The sequence below is a fragment of the Anser anser genome, assembly GCF_964211835.1.
Source record: "Anser anser genome assembly, chromosome: 2".
Lineage (NCBI taxonomy): Eukaryota > Metazoa > Chordata > Aves > Anseriformes > Anatidae > Anser > Anser anser.
Window position 1 is genome coordinate 123,865,802 of NC_139721.1, and position 21,758 is coordinate 123,887,559.

A 21,758-nucleotide genomic window follows, 5' to 3' on the forward strand; every position below is an offset into this window, starting at 1 on the left:
TGTAAAATCCTTATCAAACAAATGTTAGAGCTGTGACTAAAATGGCAACAGCTGGTAATGTTTGTTAATTAATTACGGGTAAGATCTGTATGTTTACCTGAAATCAGCTTTGCCATCGTAGGAGGATGCAGAATGGAACAGGATGTGATTAAATGTAGATGTTTTGCTGGGAGGAAAGTGAGCATTTACTAAGCGTCACCTGAGAGTGAGCTAGGCTTTCTGAAAGCAGCTGGGCTTCTAAGCGACAGGGAAAGTTGGTCGGGTTTACCAAAGCTGCTTTTCTGAGCTAATCCCTCTCCGTTTCCACAAGGCAAATTAACACTCGCATTAGCGTTCCTCCCGAGGGGCCGGGGCCAAGAGGCCGCCGGCGGGCGCTGGCCGTGAGGGAGGTTCGGCAGGAGCCGGCGGTGCCGCCCGGGGCGCGGCCGTTACCAGGCCAGCGGTGAGGGCCCCATGCCGCCATGGCGGGGCCGCTGCGGCCGGTCTACGAGGGGCGGTTCATAGACAGGTTTCCACACATCTCGGCCGTGAGTGCCAGCGCCGGGCTGGGGGGGACCCTAGATGCTGCCCCCCCCCGCTTTCTGGGCCTTGCCAGGACCACGATCTGGCTGTGGGCTGAGGGAAACGGTTGCAGCGGGGGCAGTCGGTGGGCTGCACTCACTGCGGTCCCGGCTTGCCCCCAAAATAAAGCCACGGGCTCCTTTCTGTCATGCTCGCCAACACCTCGTGTGAGGTGTCATAACCCAGTTTGACCAGTTTGACTTGGTTACACCTTATTTTTCGGTTGTTTTGCTTAGGCAGGGAAGTTGCTTCCAACTGGCGATACGGCTGCGCGTTGCCTCACTGAGATTGTACCTAGGGTGAGTTTGCTTTTCAGATGCTCCTTGTTAAGCTTCTGTAATGATTTCATATGAGTAATTGTGTCTATATGACAGACAGGCCCTAAATCTGTTACTTCTGTTCATGCTGCCTTTATAAATAATCAGTGAAATCTCGGCAATTTTTTCCCTTCTCTTTAGAAACTGCTAATTTCATTTTTTTTTAGATGTTAATAGTTTTTGTTTAAAGGGAAGAAGCTGCTAGTTAAAGAAGCTAGTAGGATTCTAAAATGTTTCTGATAGTTATTTTTCCATCTGCATGTTTTACAAAATTCAACATGCCTCCTTAGGCAGGACTAAAGAGAATTATTTTACTGTTTTTTTGCTGTTGATACAATTATAGTGATCATTATGACTTCTGATGGAGTACCTTCTGCTTTATAAAGGCTGCTGTGTTAGAGTTGTGATCCCCACTGGCCCTTCCTGGTGTCCCTGAAGAGTTAGAGGCCTTTGAAACACAAATATCCCCATGGTGTCAGCTCTCCTTTTAAACGTGCTTAATAAACAATACAGTGGTTAAAAACATTTCTGAAATTGACTCGCTGATGAGGGACTTGTTGTGAATTATATTGAATGTTTCTGAAGTTTGTAACATAACACATGTAAAGAAGCTGTTATTTGTCTTAAAGCCTAAACCAGAAATGTGAAGCTTAGGCATTTTCTCCTGACTTCTGTTGGTGGTGTGATTAAATTTAAGCTGGGCTGTGTAGACCTTGTGTTCAGAATATTAACATCTGCAGGAATGCAGGCATGTTTTATTGTCTTAAAATGTCTTCCTATTTTGCTCTTACATCTGTGGAATCACACTGAATTGGCTGTGGTATGTTTTCTTTTCATTAATATTTTATGGAAAACTGCTGTAAAACTGTTTTTTCTTGCCTTATATATAGCCCGTTACTCCAACTATTGTGCGAAAGTTTCGAAATACGACAAATCCAGCTCCTGGTGTTGAAAGAATATTCTGTGGCAGAGCAGATGATCCTGACATTGCAGCTCACTTGACACATGGCATACAGTCATGTTCTTCACTTAGTGTAAGAATGTGTCTTGTTTCCTTTTGTTTGGGAGTGAACTGCTTAAAAATGTACTTAGTAAAAGCAACTGATTTCTTCGTGATCAGGGACAAAGGTTTGTAGCTGAGTGATCACTTTGTGGTATTTCACTGCTGCTGTGAATTATCTGAAGTCTGAGGTCAACTCATAAGATTTAGTTAGTATAATTGAAAAAGGAAAGTAGTTGAAGTTCAATCACTTTTGTTGAATAAATTTTGCAGTGACTACTGAATTATTCATTTCATTTCAACATTTAACTGTCTTCTACCCACAATTTTTCTGCTTCCCTCTTTCCTAACAACAGAGGTAAAATCTGTTGAGCTATTAGCAAGAGAACTATGATCTGAGAATATACTTATAGTTCAGCATAATTTTTCTGTATTCTCTAACTTTTGGGTTGAAAATGATTTTGTTAGATAAAAAGTGCTATTTTGGATATGGCAGCCAATTTTGTGTGTAGTCCGCACAAATTATGTTTCTAAGATGTAATCAAACAACCAAAGAGCTCATTGATGATTTTTACCTCATAATTATTGTTCAAATAATTGATCTCTAAAAATAATAATTGTGTTAGTAAATACAGTTTGCTGATTCATTTTGGCAGGTCAATAATAAACCCTATTTTGGATCCCCATTACTTTGATGGGTAGTCTGAAAAATAAAATGACTTGAGAATATCAAAGTTCCCTGTTTTGACATTTTTTAAACACTTTTTTTCTGAGAGGCTGCGGTCTGAAATTTTGTTTATCAACAAGGGGAAAAAACTTGCACAAAATTAAAAAGTTCTGTTTTATAATATGTACTTTATTTCTGGAGATTTAACATAGTATTGATTATTAGTGACCTTACCTCACAATGTAGTTCTGTTTTGCAAATTGGTAGATAAAATTAGGTCAGTCTGATCATCTAAGATCTCATTGCAGCTCTTAATATCAAACTGCTGTTCTTGTGTGTGTTTGAGGGGGTAGCCGTACTGATGTGTGAACGATTAAAATTTGTTTTTCTGCCTTTTGTGTTGTTTGTGACCTCTTTAGGCAGCTACATTGATAAATCCACTTCCTAAAACTAATTTTCAACAAAAAATACAAGATAGAAAAGAAGCAATCTACTTTAGTAACCGTGAAGCACCCTTGGGCAAATCACATGATCAATCTCCTATGTTACCTAAGGGCTTAGATATAACTAATACCACATTCGGAGCAAAAATCATCCAAGGTAGGAAAGCTTAGTGTTAAAAATGGTTCTCCTAAGTATGAGATAACCTGCAATTTAATATTTAGCATATATTGTATGCTTCCAACAGTTCTGGTTTAATAGAAAACTTATTATAACAGGTATTGAAATGGATAAAAATATACTAGTATCTTTCAGTAATGATGAACAAACAGGCTACTGAAAACATTTTGTAACTAGTAGGGCTTTTTTCTGGGTCTAATAAAAGATATTACCTTGACCTGTGAAACTTTCCTCCACAGATAGGAGCTAGTAACAGATGTGTTGACCATGTAGTCTCCTCACAACAGTTAGGCTCTCAGTTTCTCTTATTCTACACCTAGTCCCATGTCATCATGCTGTGAGATTCATACTGCTTTTCTAGTTTGGTGGAAGCATCATACTTCCACATTATTAGCATCTTCTCTAACAGGATATTGTTTAAAATTTAAAAACAAACAAACCCATATATATATATGTTCCTTGCTTTTCAGATGCACCAGCTGGGGAGCTTATAAATCCACCAAAAACTTTTGAGGAAGTAGATAAAGAAACCAGAAAAGGACATGATCTGTACATTGTGTCGCACAATGATTATTATGCAGGTATGTTCAAAGGCTATTAAGAAGTCCTATAAAAAGACCTAATATGAATAATGTTGATTGAACCTCTTTGTGTCTTCAAAACTTGTTGGGCATTACTTTTTTTTGAGATATAAGCAATTTATTTTTACTTCTTTACTAATACAATATAAATTATTTTAAAAAGTAATGATGTGAAAAAAATCAGATATACAGCTGAAAGAACGCTACTTGTTTCTGTAATGATAGGTCACTTCATTGTGGGTCTAGTAGGTAATGTAAGAGATTAATAATGGAGTTGAAATACTGATTTCTTTTGGGTGCAATTTGAAAAGCAGACTATTTCCAAGAAAGAAGAAACTCTATGCTCTAGTTGGTTAGTGAGTTTGCCATTGTCTATGCCTTGGAGAGCAATCTGAGGTTTAGACCACAGACTGTAAGACCAACTCATCCCAGTACTTTATACCTTTGTGTTTTATTAGGTTCCAAACAAAATTTCAGGTCACCTAGACTTCTTGACAGGGAGCTCAGCATCAAGCTCTGTTTACAAGGAATTTCAGGCTGCTGCCTGTCTCTCTGGAATGCAAGTTCCTCAGCTTGCAGTATAGTGCCTGCACATCTGGCCTGCAGTCTTGGTCTCTGCCCTTCCAGCGGTCTTTACCTCCACTGCTTCAGACTTCGGAGGCTATACTTGCTTGAAGTGATCTGCTCACTATAGGTTACCCTTTATCTCATAGGTCTACACGGGAACAGAGTGACAAATACGCAGGACGTGTTACTTTTGCTGCCACTTCTATTTTTCCCACTTCCATCTTTTCCACTTACACTGCTAGGCTTACGATGCCGGTCTATAAAATTGGCATTACAATAAAATTGCTCATTGTTGCTAGTATCAACAATTTTGTAGGTGGTGGCCCAACCCGTAAGAAACTGTGATGCAAATATTTCAGTAGTAATAATGTAAACTTCATATGGAGGCTCTTATGGAGAAGTGAATTTATGGTACGTTGTTCTCTCACTGAGAAATTTTTCTCATGCAGAATATGGTACTATTGCTCTAAATTGGTTAAACTTGTAATGTTATTTCCCCTCCTCCCCAACTTTATTAGGTGTTCTAGTGGAATTATCTGTTTCTGTCTCCTTCATAACTTCTATGCACAGGATCATGGAGAGGTCAAACCAACTGAGCAGCTGGAAGACTGTTTATGTAGAAGGAAAAAATACCTCAACTATGTGTTCCAGTTTTGAACAATAACATAAAATCCCATGCTGAAATACAGCCAGAAGAAGCCTTTATTAAAAAGTGTGCATGAAGAATATTTTTTTGAAAGTTTTAACTGCAATTCTTTTCAAAAGTTGATTGAAAGAATAGGAAAAATAAGTACTTTGTGTAAACAGGCTACAAGCACGTGACATTCTAGTACGTGAAACTTCATTTTACAGGCAAAGCTGTATTAATAGATTCATAAACAAGTAGGGTAACGTCTTGTTTACTGTGAAGTCAGTGGAAATGTTTCTATTGAAATCAATATAACGAGTATATCTAAAAGTGCAGCTGATCAAAAATATTTTTTCCTTTTAGTATTATTATTTTTTTAACAAATAATAAATTTGATGATATATGTATGTTTCTGCCTGAGTACAGACATGATAAGGTGCTTTTGTTTGCATGATTAGGCAACCTGGTATTTTTTCATTAATTCTGTTGGACTTGTCTTTAGCTTTTATTCAGACATAAAAGAAGGTGTAATGGATATTCAGCTATTTTATAACTTGGATAGTTTTTGAGGCTTTTTTGTTGCCTTTTGTCCTCTCTTTTGACAATGAAATTAATCTTAAATACTTAATAAGTATTGCATGTGTTACACAAATTTTATGTCTTTGAAAAGAATTAATTAGTTTTTTGCTTTTATTTATTGTTTTATGAATGAAGGTATCTATTTTAGTGTATTAGTATATTTTTCTTGCTGAAGTATTTTAAACAAATCAAAATGTTTCCCTTCCCCTTCCTGCCCCCCCCCCCCCCCCCCCCCCGCCTCACCACAGGGGAAGCAATAAATAGGAAGTATGACTCACCAAACTTCAGCAAGTCTTTTGTGTATGGAATAGAAACCCCTCACTTTAAAGATGGACGAAATGTATCCAAATCCTTAAATTGGCTCTGTGATCTGCAATGGTAAGTTGCCATGAGTTAACTAGTTAGAGGTGTGAGTTTTAAAGAATAGTCTTCATATTTGAATATAATTTTACATCTTGCAATCCTGTCCTTCGGTTTGTTAGCCGTATCGAACTGAATAGAAAATGCAAGAAGTATTTTTCAGAATAATTTATCCAAATCAGTTCTACCATAGTATGGCAGCGCAATAGTTGGCATTTCTTTAACATTACTTAAAGGCCTCTTTGATTTTTGAAATAGCAAAACTTCTCAATTACTCAGTTTGCTTTTCATGTGAAAGAGTTGCTGTTTTCTTCTAGCATATAGTATTTTTGAATGTTATTGAGCAGTTATTGAGTACTATTAAACAACTGTTTGAGAATTATTTTCAAATTTTATAGGAAAAAAGCAGCAAAAATTGTATCCAAAAGAAGTGATGATTTCAAGGAAAAATTTCAACCTCAGGTTGGAAAAGTCCTTGATCCGTAAGTAAGCAAAGATACCTTCCAAGAACAAAATTTCACTCCTATATGCCAGGTCTCCAATGTCTTTTTTTGATCTTAGATAAACAATATAACTGTGTTTAGAGCTTCCAGTGCAGCACTCAGTTACAGGAAGGGACTCTTCTTGCCCAAAGTAGACCAATAAGTGTGGAAGTTACTAACAAAGGCTGTATCGTGTTAAAGTTCTTCTAGTGTTTAAATGGTCTATATCTGAATTTTTCAGATTTGCATTAGTGCAAACCGTCCATAACACTTTTGTCTTTTGCAGTTAGGAAGGTTTGAAAGAACTGAAATGTCTCATGTATTGCTTGGAGACTTGACCATTTTCCTTACTCTGACAGAAGATTTGGTGATCTATGTTAGATCACCTGTATTCATATGGAAAAGGACATGACACTAAATTGTAACTTTAGCAGCATGTCTTAATCTCAGTTGAGTCATTACAATGCTTCATGAACCTCAGGTGATCTGTAACAGTTTTTTAAGTTCACAAAACAGTGTTTATGGAGCATTGCAGTTGTCTTAAGGCAAATGGTGGTCAGGATCCAGCAGTGCTATAAGTCTGGGGTTCCTGAATGTATACCGGCTGTCTGTATCTGTACTACTGAATGTATACAAAGGCTGTCTTTGCAGTTGCCTGGTATTTCTGTATAGTTGGAGACCCACAAAAAACATTATTGACTTTGGTAGCCAAATTTAATTTTAAGCTCAGCATCACAGGCTTAAGTGACTCTGGAGACTATGCCCTTGGTACCTATAGAAGGTGAATGTTTCCCCTTTCTGTAGGGAGAGTCACTTTCTCCTGTGTCCTTCATGGTGTGCTTAATGTGAAGGAGATCTGGATTGTGAGCAACATGAGGCAGTGTAATCAGTCAGGGAATCTAGGTTGCAGTGCAAGCTCAAATCCAGCACTAATATTACCAGTTAGATACAAAGCTCAGTTTGTTTTGTGAGTTTTACATCATGATATAATGTATAATGATAAGAGAAAATTGTACCTAGTAGTATTTAGATTACTGTGCTTCCGTCTCTCAGTAGGGTTTTTTTTTTTTTTTGTAAGCAAGAACACTTTTCAAATTTGATGGTGGTTTCTGATTCATGTAGCAAAGCTTTAATTATTAAACATGCAGACAAAAATGAATATTGACTCTTTTTCAAATTAAGGAATAAGTTTTTAATGTTAACAGCAGCATTTTAATTTTCTGTTTAAAAAAAATGAGGTCAAATTTTCTAGAAGAAATTGGCTTGGTTGCTATTCTTTGTAGATACAACCTTGCATATGAAAAAGCAGAGATTGATTAAACATTCCCACTGGCGCCAAAAGTAGTTTATTTGGAGGCATTGCTTCAGTTGGAGATCTGGTTTGGCCTAAACATTATTAATATCTGACAGGTGTGCTGTAAGGGTTTTTTCTCACTTATTTCTGCCATTTTCATAGAAAAAATATTTTAGCAGTAGAATGTTTTTTTTTTGCTTTTTGCTTTTTTAAACATTTCTAATGTTTACATTTGGTTGTGTTTAGCAGCAAATGTTCTAAGTAGGCTTATAAAGGGATGCTTTTCTGCAGTTGCAACTTCAAGTAGTGATGAAAAAATTTCAGGTGAACTATATGTATCATTCCTAATTATATAACAGATAATCACATTTCTTTACTAATAGCTTAAGGTTTATTTTTACTGTTAATAAATTACTTTACAATTAACAAAGAAATGTGCATATTGACAGTATAGCAGAAACTATGAATGTTCCCCCAGGCCATACATTTGGAATGTTACTCCGTCCAGATGAATGTGGTAAGTCTTGTAGTGGCAGAATAAAATATTACCTTGTTGATGAAATGATGTTGAAGTAATTACTGTTAATTGTGTAGTGAATAATTTTCCTAAAATCTTAGAGGTAACGCTAAATTTTTGGAGGGGCAATTTGAGAAGGAATAAAGAAAATTTGATTTGGGGATTTTTGTTTTTTTAAGACCCTGTATCTGAATGGAAATGAAACAGGAAGCAAAGAAGAAGGCAGGAAGCTCATATTGACATCTAAGTGACAAAGTTAAATTGTGTCTTTCCTCATAATGATTTTTCTAGTACTTCTACAAAAAGAGTAAAAATAACAAACAATAAATGAGAAAAATAAGAATTTATTGAAGGTGGTAGAGAGACAAAACAATAAAAAAGATTCATTTTCATTATGGTGAAATTTTGAAAGCTACTCAACTCAAATAGCAATTGTTGGAATTGATGATATTTTAATGTAACTACTAATGACTTGGAAATTGCAGTGAATAATTAAGAAGCAAAAAATGTAAGTGGCTCAAAATTATTTAATTAGTCAAGTCCAAAGAACTTTGTTTAAATTCTACATAAGCCCGTGTACATGCTTTACTATGCAGGGTAATAAAGTTAAATACGTTGAATGTGTACGTATGCTTGCCCTATAAGGAACTTCAGAAGAACTGATCAAACAAAGTTAAAAGAAGGCAGAATGACAGCTAAAATTCATTCTTAACAAGTAGAAAATAATGCATGCATATTCCTGTTTGCATGGGATTAGATGAACTACTACTATATAATAACTGGACTCTGAATTAACTTATTGTGCTCCAGAAAGTGACTTCAATGTAATGGTGAGGACTTAGATAAAAACTGTAGATCAGTGTGTCAAAGTGTTTGAAAGTACCTAACAGTATTAGGATACATATGAAATGGGAAGAATAACACAAAAATAGTACCTTGTCTTTTTAGAAATCACTGATATATAAGTACTTGAAATATTACATTGAATTTTCCATTGGTTCATGCAAGTATCTTGTAACACGACAGGTTTGAAATGATAGATTAATAATACATATTCTTTTGCTCTTAACTACCTGGACATAGAATAACTCTTACTTCTCTCAGAAACTCTTGGAAGCAATGAATGGATTTGTGAAGCTATATTAAGATGTTTCAAAATGTTCAAGGTTAACTGCATGTGAGTAGTGAAATCATCGTGTGGACCTCTTGATCTTTGGATGGCCATGTCAAATGTTCAGCAGTGCTGAAAATCAGCATCTTGAAACTGAAGTTCTTCTCCTCAAGACTCCAAGCCATTTTAAAAAATGTCCATTTTCTCTATGTGTGCAACTAATTGAGGAAGTATTTATTTTTTATAGGAGTTGGCGATCTTCTTCACTGTAGGGCTCCAAGTGAGTTCCTCCGTGGTAAAGACAGAGAGAGAGCTGTGCTAGCTGCAGTTCGGCAAAGTTTGAAGAAAGCTAACTATGAAAATTTTGATATGTTGCTAGAAGCATTTAGGCATTATGATAAGGTTAGTGCTTTTTTAAAAAAAAAAAGTTTGACATTAGCTCTTCTGTGTCATGGAGATACAGACATGAAGAAACATAGTAATAATGGAATGGTTGATGCCTGACTTTCAGAACGAATCTTGGTTTTGCCTCAAGATGTACAATTAGATTGCTGAGCACAAAAAGAAACCATGAGTAAATTTAAATTCAAAATCTGAACACAAGAATAATTAATAATTTTCAATGCAAATAGTGATTTGAGATTAGAAAAAAGTCAGTGTGGCAGTGTAAAAAAACAGCAATATTACTCGTCTAAAATAATGTAGCTGGATATGTATGTTGGAACATTTTTATAATAGCTGTTGTAACAACTGTTTTATTTATAATAGAATGGTGATGGAATGATAGACAAAGATGACCTGCAGAAGTCCTGTTTTCAGCTTAATCTGAACCTAGACGATGAGCTCTTGGATTCCTTATTTGACTATTGTGATTTGGATAAAGATGGTCTGATCAGTTATCTGGAGTTTGCAAACTTTCTTAACTGGAAAGACAAAATGGCTGTTAAAGAATTTGAAGAAAAAATAATTACAAAAGGTAGGTGAGTTAATACTGGAAAACTGCGTGGATGATCTTGTTCCTACAACAGCTATTGAAAGGACCCTGCTGAAGTAGAGTAGGTGCTCCTTTAGAAGAATAGGATTTTGAGAGTCCTTTCCTGCCAGCCAGTGGTAGCAGGAGATAGGAGAACCTTAGATATAAATGTATTTCAGAACCCAGGAATTTTGCTGCATTTGGAGAAAGTAAAAATTTCCAAGAATCATTATAAAATATGCAGATTAATTATTTTATGTCATCTACTTTATAGTTTCTCAAGGATTCAAGCAAAGTTGTTTTTTTTGTTTGTTTGTTTTTATCTGTTCCTTTGTAATGTGCTGATAATAAATCCTGTCTGTTCCATAATTTTTGCTTACAGGGAATAAAATAAATGTTCCTGCTCTGTCTGGCACAAATGCAGATGATGAACCACTGCTGAAGCAGGAAGATCTTGTATTAAAAGCACCAGGAAGCTCAGAGAAGACACCAAAAACACTTACAAGACCAACAGACAGTGTATTTGCAGATTATCAAACAACTTCTTCTCAGTATAATGCTGTAGTAGGTGGTCTCCCAACAACCTGTAAGTACAGTGGACTGTACCTCTCACTTCTAAGCATTATTTAAGGCAAAATCAGGAACAGGTTTGAAGAGTATGCTGGTGCTGGTACTACTGATGCACAATAATGAAATAATTTATCTAATCTAGGTTTGTTTAGGATTGTGGCTTGGAAGTTGCCATGGCTTGTATGTTTGGCATGGATAATCCATTCAAAATTTGAAATTTAGTCTAGATGTGCAAAACCTCTGACATGGTCCCACATGACATCTTTGTCTCTATGTTGGAGAGACATGGGTTTGATGGATAGAACGCTCAGTGGATAAGAAATTGGTCACATTCAGAGAGATGCAGTCGACAACTCTGAGCAGGTGGAGACCAGAGACAAGAGGTGTTCCTAGAGCATCAGTACTGGGACCAGTATTATTTAACATCTTTGTTGGTGACAAGGACAGTAGGATTTAGAGCTTTGACAGGCTTGAGAAGTGGCCCCATATGAACCTTACGCAGGACGTTTTACTTGGCCTTCTTGAAGTTGACCTGGGTCAGGGCAATCCCAAGCACGAGAACAGGCTTGGCAATGAGTGAGTTGAGAGCAGCCTGGCAGAAAAGGACTTTGGGGTGTTGACTGTTTGAAAAACTGAATGTGAGCTGGTAATGTATGCTTGCAGCCCAGAAAGCCAACTGTATATTAGGCCGCATCAGAAGAAGGGTGGCCAGTAGGTCAAGGGAAGTGATTCTTCCCCTCTACTCTGCTCTTATAAGACCTCACCTGTAGTATTGTATTCAATTCAGGGGCCCACAATGTAAGAAAGATGTAGACCTGTTCGAGCAAGTCCAGAGGAGGGCCACAAAGATAGGAGAGGTGCTCTAGCCCTCTGGTCATGAAGACAGGCTGAAGGAGCTGGGGGTGTTCAACCTAGAGAAGAGAAGGCTCCGGGGAGATCTTGTAGCAGCCTTCCACTACCTGAAGGTGGCCTATAGGAAAGATCGGGAGAGTAGTGACAGGACAAAGGGCTTTAAACTAAAAGAGGGTAGATTTAGATCAGACATTAGGAAGAAATTCTCTACTATGAGGGTGGTGAGGTACTGGAACAGGCTGCCCAGAGACGTTGTGGATGCCCCATCCCTGGAGGTGTTCAAGGCCAGGTTGGATGAAGTTTTGAGCAGACTGACTTAGGAGAAGGTGCCTCTGCCCGTTGTGTGTATGTGCAGAATTAGATGATCTTTAAACTCCTTTCCAACTCAAACCATTCCATGATTCTATGCTTTTGAGAAATTAAGGTGGTAATTTTAGGATGAGATCATCTTGGAATCATCTAAAAATGTTTCTCACTGAAGTACTCCAATATTATTGCACTATTGCCGGTTCTCAAGATACATGATGTAGTTTGAGATAAGAATTCTAAAAATAAGAAAAAAGAGAAGAAGAGGAAACTCTTGAAGCTATGTAGACAAAGCATCAAATTTGCTCTCATCTAATGCAAAATGTTATATCCTCCCTGGCAGTATTTTTACATATAGGCTTTTCCATATTATCTATTGATTGATTTCCATAGATTATCCAGTGTGTGGCATTCCAACTATTCGTTCAGATATTCCTGCTCCTCGAATTCGCCGCATCAGTGACAGAACTAATTATGGTGATGAGGCAAATGCTTATGCATTATTGTTCCCTTCTGTCTTCAGTCAAAAGGGGGTGTATGAAAAAGACTTTTTTAAAACAAGACCAAAGGCAGAGGTATGGTACTTTTCTTCAGAATATTCTTCCAAGACAAATGTAATACTAGCCATGTGGGAGTGGAAAGCTGTATTATTAAATAAGTTGTAAAATTTGTTGTTCCAACATTGCCATCTTTCTTTATATCCATTCAGACACTTGAAAAATATATACTCTTCACATTCGAAGTTATTCATAAAGATGGTTGATCTTCATTTTATTGAGATCTGACTTCCTTAGGTAATAGAAGGAAGTATGTTATTACTCACGTGCTCAAATGCTGTGTTGAATGAGGGTTGGTAATTAATCTAGGGCTTCACAGCCTGTCTTCCATCATTTTTGCAATGTGAGAAGAACAGAGCAGCTGCGAAATTTCCATCTTTGGACATATTCAAATTTCTGAGCAATGACCTAAGTAATATAGTTTAATGGTGAAGTTAGTCCTGCTTTGATTATACGGTTGGACAGATTAACTCCGGAGATCTCTTTCAACAGACGTTATTGTATGATTCTATAAGTAGATAGAATACATAGTCTTTAAAAAAAAAAAAAAAAAGCCCCAAAGGAAGAATTTTACGCCTGTATAAAACTAGTTTCTATCACACAGGAATCTTCAGTGGAAAATTTTACCAAGGCTGTCTTCCCTCAAACTCCCAAGTTTTGTTAATGGCAAATTACTAAATTTTTTCCATCTGATATCTCTGTGGGCTGCTACCACTCATCTCACAGCCCAGAGTTCTTCAGTCATAAGTGGAAGGAACTTTGCTTCTTATTCAGTATTGTTTACTGCTTGACTTCTTTATTTCTATGCTTTTTAATGAAAAAAAAATACTAAGAGATCATTATTTGAAGATATATGATTTATAAGATTCATCATTTGAAATATGATTTATGAGACAATGCTAAAAAAAAAAAAATTCCAATCTAAAATGAAAAAAAGCCATGACAACCTCTCCATCTCTACTAGTCATTTTATTAGATAAATATTCAGTCATAAGGAAATGGGTCTGAAACTTGTGTATATGTTTTACAGAAGAGTGTTGCTAATTAGTGGCTGAAGAAGTAAATGTTGTATTGTCATGTTCTATAAATATCTGTAAAATGGCTTGTCAGAATGTCGTGAACGTGAGCACTTACCATTTTATAACCCAGCTCTGAAGCAGGAAATCCATGCATGCAGAATATAGCTAACAGTAAATAGAATTCATGCTTCATTGAGAAGCCCATTATACCTGTCAAGCATTAGATAGAGCTCTTCTCTGAAGTTATAATGTGGCCTGAGATGTCATACTCTATTGTAGACTATATAGGCTATACAGCGTGCAGTACTGAACCATCTTTGAGTGTGTTAAATCACCCAATACTCATGAAATAGATTAAATCAAAAGACTATCGCTGACACTTAAGTATTTTGATATGGAACATTAATATTTTCAAATGTGTAGTAGCTAACTAAATGTTTTCAAATGTGTAATAGCTAACTAAATTATTTGAAAACCCAACATCATGTCATACTATCAGTTTTTGAAATGACCTGTAGAAATGAATGAGAACTCTCTTCTTTTGTATTATGAAGAGATGCTTTATAGAGTGCTTAAAGAAACTGCTTTATAGTCAGGGTGTCTGAAGGGCCTTCTGTTTTCTTCAGTGGAATTCATCATACTCTATTGAAGAGAATAGAAGTTATTTAACTTAGTAGTAGCGTGTAATTTATATGCAACATGATCATGTTGATAATAGGTAAGGGCCAGATTAAGCTGTCTGTGCACTCAGTCGTCAGTGGTTTAGTCAGTGATTATTTTATGGCTGTTGATGAGCTGGGACAGAGTTGTATTTTAATATAGTAGGAATGAGTTACAAGAACATGTAGTTCTTTATGGTCCCTACAGTGTTATCTATATTTGATTTTTCAATGTTGAAGTTGTTTCAACATTATTAAGTGAACTCAGTTTTGTATACTACAGCTTTCATCCCAATAAGATTGTTTCACTTAAATGGGGGGAACTTCTTTTGTTAAGGATGCAGGATGTGGTCTGTACTTTTTAATTAAGAGAGGAAGAATATTCTTTGGCAAATTGATTGCCAATATATGTAAAAGCTGGACTCTAAAGAAAATACCAGCCGGAATTACTTGAGTTGTATTATTTTGTAGGTTGCACAAATTCTCCGCAACATTGGTATGAACATTTCAGATGAAAGATTTGAAGAGATATGGAAGCAAGCCTGTATGAAACAACAGAACGAAGAGGTTTGCATACAAAATGTCAGGAATATACTGGATGAGATAAATGCAACGCCCAAAGACTAGAATTAGCAATTGTTTTGTGTGCGTGTGATGCATATGTTTAAATTGACATCAGTCATAATTCTGGTGCTGAATACAATAAACATTTTAAATAGGATGTTTTTATATAACTAGAGTTCACTGTTTATTGTCTTTCTGAATACTGCATTCACCGCAAATTTATATAAATGTTTCTGCCCTAGTTGCAGTTACTAGGAACCGATATCCGTATGAACAAAAGAGGATACATGTACAACATGTTTGTGAAAGGAATTCAAATTTTTGTCTTACATTCTTTATCATTTTTTTTAAAACATTGTTTCTAAGTCTAAATCATAATACTTTAGAAATGGACACTTCTGCATTTAGGATTTTTCTCTCTCTGGAAGACCTCTTAAAGATAATTATCATAGAAAAACATCTACCCTTGTTTCTAATGTTCTATAACTCCTCGTCAGTAAAATGGTAGCAAACAGAGAACTGTCTAGGGTGTTATTTGATGTGTTTAAAAATCCGTGTGACAAAGTGCTTTACAGTAAGATACTTGGTCGTGGGTGTGGGGCTAAAGCATTTTCATGAAGAAGACACCATAAGAATCAATCTGTTAAGTGCAAAAATAAATGCCCAATTGTGCGGCAGAGGGTTCTTATTCTATATCCCAGCTTATGGCTATTAGGTACTAGTATTGAATTTTCACAATAAAAAAAGAATGGATATTTAGAAGAATATTTGCATATTACATAAAAATACAGACTAAGTAGTCAGAGAAGTTTAGGAGGTCTTTCAGAGTGCTAACTGTTCACCTTTGGCTAGTGCAATTTCTTGGGAATAGTGATCATAGATGAAGCCTTGTGAATCACTATGGAAATCCCAATTAATATATTATGAAGTAAAGTAAGAATAAACAATGGAAAGTAAATAATACTAAAATCTGCAACTGTGAATTGAAGTGTTCATTCTTTACCTACTTTACTGAGTTTGGTATGAAACCAATGGAAAGTGTTTGGTATTGGCAGTGAGAATAATTGCTTTTAGATTTTTTTTTTCAATTGAAAAAAATCTAAAAGAAAAATCCTTGCCCAATGTGATAATAGAATACAGGATTTCAGGAACAATATTGCTTTCTCACCTATCAGTGCTTCCATTATGTTACAACAGCAAGATTTAAAGAATTATTTAATGTTGGTGGCCAAAATTGTTACCAAGTTCTCAAATGTAAGTGAAGGTTGTATTTATTTTAAATACTAAGAATGATTGTGTAACGTCAGTTTAAAATTTAGTTGTGTTGCTTTTTTTCACTTAGCACTTGTGATTGTTGAGCTTACTCGTTCACTGATTTTCTAGGAGTTTGTAATTTACCGGTTTGTACAAAAACATCTCCCTTCTGGATCAAGTAACAACAGAAAATGCTGAGTCAAGTAATTCTGAAGTTTTAGCAACAAAGGGTTCAGTGACTCATCTTTTTAATTATTATTGCAGAATTTTAATAGTAGCTGTCTTGCATCAAGTAGAAAAAATGTGCTTTCTGGTATCTCCAGGGAGCAGCAGGTAGTGGAAATCTTTCCTGCTGTGAATGAAAGTTGTTCTGTACTTTTGTTGCCTTGCCTTCCCATCCTTCTGGATCTCTCTGCATGCACTGGGAAGTGTGCAGAAAGCAGACTGACAATCTGAAGTGAAATCATGACAGAAAGATGAATGTACTGCTAATTTAAAATTGCATTTATTGCGTCAGGATTTAACCACCTCGGTGCAGTTCCCTAGAGCTCCTCTGCTCATACAAGGTAGGAGGGAAGAAACCTTTGCCTTCATGTGGTCCAATTCCAAAAGTATCAGACAGAATTACTGTTAAAGAACATGTTGCTGTTCTTGTTCAATAGAAAATTTTGGGTGAAAAGTTTAAGCTTACTACAGAGAAAAATGGGGGAAAAAATCAGATGTGAATATTCATAGAAGAGATTTTTGTTTGTTCAGCAGCTAAAAACTGTATACCATATTTTTGGATCTACTGTAGAGATGCCCCCTTTCATTCCTTTATTTTCAGTAGAATATTTTCCTTTGTCAGTGAAACAGATTTAACATCGTTCTTGGGCAGTCAGCTAAATAAGTCTATAATAATCATAATACTTAAAAAAAAAAAAAAAAAAAAAAAAAAAAGACCAGTTTTGGCTTTTCTTGAAACTATGTTTCTGACCTCAAACTAAAGGTTTCCTTCTGAGTTTGTATTTTATATGTACTGGAAGTGCTGCTCACCTAAACTTACCTCTTTTATAGAAGTAAAGAGAATAATGGCTTAATCACTGCACAGAGCTGTAAATTCTACTTGTAGGTTGTTGTTTTCCATTACATGCTTATGAGACCTCTGAAAGATTTAATTTCTGTGACACAGCCAGTTAATTCTGTGGAGTTTCTGAATCCTTTTGTTTGTTTCCTTTTGTTAAATGCTTTATGCACAGAGTCTTCGTGAAGATCTTTATACTTCATTTTTGTCTTTACAACATGTATGAATTCAAAGATACATTTATAAACTTTTAAAGCTCCAAGTTGTGTTCATGATTTTGTGGTTCCTATGGGCCATATCCAAGGCAAGGTTTTCTGGAAATGGTTAGCAAAACAACCTTCACTATGACTTAAACATGCATTCTAAAAACAAACACACAAATTTAGCACTCAGGTAGATATATTTTGTTAACAGCTACATTACAAAACAACAGGGATTGTAAGTATGTTGATTTTGTAGACAAAACAAGTAAACAGAAAATTCTGATAAAGGTAAGTGTCTGGGCAAAAAAAAAAAAATCTGGCCAAATTTTCTTCATATAATTTTCTTAAAAGTAGGCACTGGCTAAAATACACAGCACATTCAGATGTTAATATGCTCTCTCTCCATTCATTTTATCTGTGTGTCACCACAAATAGTAGTCCAAAGAATAGCAGATTTATTAAATAATGCATTTTAATTGGTGTTGTCAAGTGAATTCTTAAGTTTATCTTAGAGCAAATGTGTTGTTTTCCAGTGACAGAGCTGGAATTTTTTCCTTCTATGGAGAATTTTCTTCCCCCAAAAAGCCATGCCAGAATTACTGACTTTCAATAGTGGAAAACACTAACCTGTAAAAGATAAGGCTGAAGATTTGAATGTGCAAAATTATTTGTTATTTTTATATTTCTGACTTTTAATCTCTAAATGTGAATATTAGCATAGATAAGCCTACAGTTAATGTGGCATTTGGCAGTGACTTCTGCTATGTAAAGCAGCTGCTGGACTCAATTATTCTCTTTACTATTGTTTAGTGGAAAAAATCCTGCTGTGCAATGACTCATGTTTGGGATGCTAGAAAATCCAATCCACTGTTTCACAGAAATCTACAAGTAAGTGTACAAGTAAGTGTAGATCTTGCCTCAATACTATTACTATGTAACATCAATATATGTCTTACAAGGATTAAAAAATTTAAACTTTTTTTTCCTCCCAGTAAGTAAAATTACTGAGAATTGCCGATTTCAGTGATTTACCTGACTTAAGTAAATTTCCTAGTCCTGGAGCTCATTTTCATGAGTGAAAGGCCTTTTTTTGTTCTTGTTGTTAGTTTTAAAACAACTGTTTAATTATTTATGTAGTAAACGAAATGATAATAATACTTTTTTTGCTGTGAATACTTCAAATCGTTGTCTAAGCAGAAAATTGATTACCGGGGCAAAGTGCGCAGAAATACAATTTAAGTCTTTGTCTTGTTAACAAATATGAATAGGTAGGATGTTTTTGGAATGACTTGTATGGCTTAATTAGTTGGTGTTTTGCATTAGGAGGTATTTCTTTAGAAAGCGGTTATTTATGTTTGATAGTGTATTCTTGGGTACCATCTGCCTGTGTGGTTTTACCTTGCTGAATGGCCAGAATGCTTCTCTAACAGATGGGTTAGGATTTGGAGCATGCCAAAGAACCACTAAATGCAATGTGGTAGGGATAGGATCTGTATTTCTTTATTACTGTTCAAAACTGTATTAATTTTTGAAAATGCCAACATAGATTATGCAAACCCGTAGGAAAGATTTTGGCTTCTTTGACCAGTATTAATCTGCACAGGGAAAGGTTAAAACAGTCTTCTTTGTCTTCCAGTTTTCTAAGTGATGTTCTTGTTGATTTCTGCCAAATTCATGTGGTCTCTCTGAGCAGCTTGGAGTAGCTAGAAAACTTATATATCCTAGGTCCACGTTCCTGTGATTTCCAAATAGGTTGTCACATGCACAGAAAATACATATTCCTCAGATTTTAAGTATATGCAGGTGTGAATTGAAATTATACTGTAGATTAGGTGGCAAGTTCGACGGTACCTCCATAGTAAATCTTGGAGGTATTCCGCATGTTTTCAAAGCTCACTCCTCGTTCCAGTAGCTAAATGGAAATTAAAACAGTAAAAATAAGACCTGATCCGAAAGAAGTGGAAGGCTTGGGTATCACTGAGAGATTATATTCACGTAGCTTTTGCCAGTCAAGTATTTCTTCCTTTATTAAGAGGGATTGTATATTCTGCATCTTAAAATAAATCTTGCTTGAGGTATGTACTTACTAGGAAAGGTTTTACAACACAACCAGAACAAGAGCAGGCAGTGGAGTATCTTAGGAACACTTCTAGAAATGACTTTTATATAAGCCTTCAAATTTTCTGTAGATTCTAGACAATGTCAGATTTTGATTTGACTTTGAGGTGAAGCAAAGGACTGAAATAAGAGCAGAAGGGTTTTCAAAAGATAACAGTAAATCACAAGTGTTTTTTTTTTTTTTTTCCTCAGCATTCTTCAAGAGATGGTAGAAAGAGGCATGTGCAATCCCCTGTAATACTTGACTAGAAGTGTGTTTCTGTGCCTTTCCCCCCATCCCCAGGAGAGCGACAAGGCTGAATGTATAACAAAATTTAGGGCTAACTTTTGCTAGTAAGTAATGAATATTACAGAATATAAAGAATAGCTGTACCATGCAGCCCAAAAGCTCTGTCTAGCTCAGGGATCAAAGACACGGCTATTCAGGGCAAAAATGCTATTTCTAGTAATCTCCCATTGCTTCAATCACTTGAACTTCCAGAGCCTTTTTGAAAAGGATATATTTTCTTCATATTCAGTGATCTTCAACAGACTTGTCGTAATGAACTTAACCCAGTCTGCTGTTGGAACTGTGATACTCCAGCCTCTACAACATGTTTTGGTACGGAATTTGATAGCTTTAGCAATACACTAAACAGAAAATCTAGCTCCTTTGTGTGTTTTAAAGTGAGGATTTACTATGATGTAAAATGTTTATTCTATTTGAAGAAACAATAAACAGCTTGTAAACACCGTCAGTGGCACTCTTGATTTTTATAGGGTATCATATATTTTTCCTCAGTCGAGGGACTGCTTGCTTAATGATTTCTTGTATACAGAGTATTTCAAAATCTTCATTTGGCATGTTACTTTTCTCTGAAGCTTTCATGATTCTGCAGTACCTTTTCTGAAGTCCAGTGAACAGGGATTTAAAACTGGCAGGTGGGAGCTTTCTCCTGTCTTAGCTTATTTTCCCTGATGATTCTGGGTAATGACTACTACATTTTGAGCATGGAGGCAAGGGTAGTTGCAGGGATGTCTTGTACAGTTATAGGGTGGTTTGTATGGACTGAGTAAGGTACTGCTTAGTGGAGCACCCTTGTGAAACACAGTTGTCTGCTTAATGCAGACATAGTCCCCTATGACCTGCTTTTCTGCTGCAAATACACGGAGTCAGGTGGATTTGATTCCAGTTTGTGAGTTGTGAAAACAGGATTTGGTTCAGTTAATACACCTGGACAGTCAGTCCATTTTCTTTCAAAAAGTGCTTTCGGGCTGTTGGATGGAAGATGAAGCTGATCATCAAACTGGTTTTGCTTTAATAAATGCTCTGTTCAAATGTCACTATGGTACACAAAGCAAGGCAAAGTTTAAAACTGCTAGTGAGAGGTGTTTATTATATTGAGATGTAATTCTTTCTCTGCGTAAATTCAGCAAGAAGATCTAGCTACCTCTTACAGCAACAATAGGACCAGATTAGTACACAAACTTGTGCTAACCCTGTGAAAATAAAGATCAGGTTCAGTCTGTTAGCTTTTTTTAAAGGGCAGGTCTCTTGATCTGGGGCCAAAGCTGATGCTATCTGCCAGCATTTCTTTTGTTGTTGAATCACAGTGGGAGTGTAGAATGATGCTCTCTCTGTATTTTTTTGGTCGTCTTATTCCAATGGATTTATATGGGTAACAAAACACAGCATTTGTAGGATGACTTGCTCAAAGCACAGTACCAGTAAAAGCCAAATGTGAATGGATGCCAGACTTCTGAAATAAGCATCTCTTTTGTGTCTGTAGAACAGAAAGCAGTATAAAAATTTTCTAAGAAAAGAACAAGCTAATGGTTGTCATCTCATTTGAACTGGACTTAAATTACAGTGAAAATAGTAATATGACTCATAGCTTTTTCTAAGTCTGCTTTTGTCCTCATTCTATGGACAGGGAGACAAAGACTCACATTTCCATTTTTTTTAGGACAGGTTTTAAATGCATTTGTAGCAGTGCAGCCCTCAACTTAAAACAGTAGGCAACTGTCCCTGCATGCATGCAGGCATGTAATTACCTGTCACAGATCCATCTTTTGTCTTCTGAAGTTAATCACACAGGTGGTAAGTAAACCAGTTAACCCTTGTTAAACTATCATCAATGTTTAATTCATCATTGCTTAAGTACACAGTTCATCTCTAATGCTGCTTTAATATGAAACCTAATACCTGTAACAGAGGGAGAAGATCAGAAGGAAAAGCTCAGGTATGATAACAAGTATTTCCCATGTGAATAATAGTTACTTTTTTTTTTTTTGTTTTAAATTGTTGGAAACAATAGCATTAGCCGGAGCATGTTGTCACAAAAAGTACTTTTAC

The 21,758-nt window shown here is 36.0% G+C and overlaps 1 protein-coding gene across 4 annotated transcripts; it reads left to right on the plus strand.

Moving 5' to 3' along the window:
- Positions 1-111: 111 nt before the first annotated feature.
- Positions 112-20,155, plus strand: EFHB (EF-hand domain family member B). 4 transcript variants are annotated; one of them, XM_083825102.1, is made up of 14 exons: positions 112-177; positions 798-860; positions 1,769-1,912; positions 2,965-3,145; positions 3,637-3,747; positions 5,770-5,899; positions 6,280-6,363; positions 8,107-8,174; positions 9,533-9,687; positions 10,054-10,261; positions 10,641-10,844; positions 12,380-12,561; positions 14,693-18,193; positions 19,616-20,155. In XM_083825102.1, the coding sequence occupies exons 1-13, from the start codon at positions 133-135 to the stop codon at positions 14,846-14,848; spliced, it is 1,731 nt and encodes a 576-aa protein (XP_083681228.1). In that variant the 5' UTR covers positions 112-132; the 3' UTR covers positions 14,849-18,193; positions 19,616-20,155. The 4 variants fall into 4 exon arrangements, with proteins under 4 accessions (XP_083681228.1, XP_083681229.1, XP_083681227.1 ...); XM_083825101.1 differs by lacking the exon at positions 112-177 and adding an exon at positions 382-527 and having other exon boundaries at positions 14,693-18,205; XM_083825100.1 differs by lacking the exon at positions 112-177 and adding an exon at positions 382-527.
- Positions 20,156-21,758: the final 1,603 nt, after the last annotated feature.